A 1856-nucleotide genomic window follows, 5' to 3' on the forward strand; every position below is an offset into this window, starting at 1 on the left:
TATATATATATATATATATATATAGTTAATTTATTGTACCGCATCCCCAATACATAATTATTTATATTTATTATCTTTAAGATTTACCTGAACATTTTTGTAGTAACCACTCTAATAATCCACAACCACAACCAATGCTTGCAATTCCAGATAAATTATACTTTCGTGTAACATCGTTTATCCAATACAAATCATTTATATCGGGCAATACCCATGATAATCTACTAGACTTAAAATTGTCACTTGCGGAAGATAAAGATGCAATCTCTTCCCACTTCTGAGCATTATATAATGAAAGAATATTTTCGTCGATATCGTCACTACTCATTATCTCTATATTTCTTTATATGTATTATAAATAATATCAATAACTCACTTACTAATAATAAGACTTAAAAAATAAAATTTTTGCAACATATTACAAGAAGCAAAATACTGTTACTCAGCAGATTAATGAATGAGAGAAAGGGTTCATCCGTGAACTTGAGTTGTGTAATTTTTCCAATAATAGATTGACTCATTGCTACATAAGTTCAACATATATATATACTTCTGAACATATTCGTTTAGAAATAGATGCGATTTTACCGCAACATGATATGTCGATAGAAATAAAAATCAAATCATTGGAAATTGTATTTATATTTTAATGTTTATTACAATATTTAAAAAATATATATTTGTGCAAGCTAAAGTAAATTGTAATGTCGTAATTCATAAAAAAAAAGCACACACATACGTTTTTTGCATAATAAATTAAACTAATGAAATAAATTACATTAATAAAAGATGATGGATATTCATTCATATTTTGCATACTTCAATCAAAATCAATTTTTTGTAACGCATAATGCATCTCATCTTTTGAAATATTCAATAAAATTTTTTGATGGATATCACTACCTGAATATTCGCATATTAACAATCTATAATCACCTAACTTTGCACAAATATCAAGCGTCTGAGTAATATTGGGTGTTTTGTAACCTAGAAACAGAAATTGCAATATCAAATTTCTTTTATACATATCTTTTACTACACATTCTCTAACTAATAAGTTAGTTCTATACAAACCGTCAAAGGAACATAGAGATTCAAATTGTCTATAAACATTTATGAAACAAACTTCTTCCACACCAATTCGTTTGACTTCCACACATACAGCTTGCAAGAATATTTGCTCAAATCTTGAGCAATGTTTTATCGCTTGAACTTTTGGATTTATTATCATCTCCGACAAAGCTTCATTTACGTCTTGTACGCTTACTGTAGTATTATTATGTGTTTCAGTAATTTCTGCCACTCGGCGACAAATGTCCAAAGCGCGGCGAGCATCGCCTGATACTGCGGATACCTTACTAAAATACAAAATATAAGCTCTTTAATGTTTAGCCAAACTTTATCAATTTTACATTATAAAAAAATTAATAACTAACTACCAAAAAATGAATATAATGCATAGAATATATTAATAAAAATTGGAATATTTTAAGAGCATTCCACAATAATATTATGCAACAATAACATGAAAAAATATATACAGAATGTCCTATTTTATATTTGACAGTTAAATATTTGGAAATTGCAAGGTTTGAGAGAAAAATGTTTCAAACAAAAGTTTTGGGACTTCGAGGGGGATATAAGATGATAACATTGATTTGACCCTGAGTGGCGTCGTCGGGGTCAGGACAAGGTCACTTTGAATTTTTTAAACGGAACTCCCTATTTTTCATTCTTGTAGCTTATTTCGAAAGCTTTCCAAAACACATAGATAAAATATATTTTGGTTAAGTAAATCTTGAGTTATGAAGCTTGAAAGTTACAGTACTGTCGACATTAGCATTATCCAAGGTGTC

At 28.4% G+C, this 1856-nt stretch overlaps 1 protein-coding gene across 3 annotated transcripts in view; it reads right to left on the reverse strand.

Annotated features, from left to right (window-relative positions):
* Nucleotides 1–623: 623 nt before the first annotated feature.
* LOC105458120 (origin recognition complex subunit 1) overlaps nucleotides 624–1856 on the reverse strand; it is a 4783-nt gene continuing 3550 nt past the window's right edge. For all 3 annotated transcript variants that reach the window (XM_011703188.1, XM_011703187.1, XM_011703189.1), the window contains 2 exons: nucleotides 1075–1358; nucleotides 624–987 (listed from right to left, as the gene is read on the reverse strand). In XM_011703188.1, the coding sequence (XP_011701490.1) occupies nucleotides 821–987; nucleotides 1075–1358 (451 nt within the window). In that variant the 3' untranslated portion in view covers nucleotides 624–820. The remainder of the gene's footprint in view (nucleotides 988–1074; nucleotides 1359–1856) is intronic.

The sequence above is a fragment of the Wasmannia auropunctata genome, unplaced genomic scaffold (genome assembly GCF_000956235.1).
Source record: "Wasmannia auropunctata unplaced genomic scaffold, wasmannia.A_1.0 LD334670.1, whole genome shotgun sequence".
Lineage (NCBI taxonomy): Eukaryota > Metazoa > Arthropoda > Insecta > Hymenoptera > Formicidae > Wasmannia > Wasmannia auropunctata.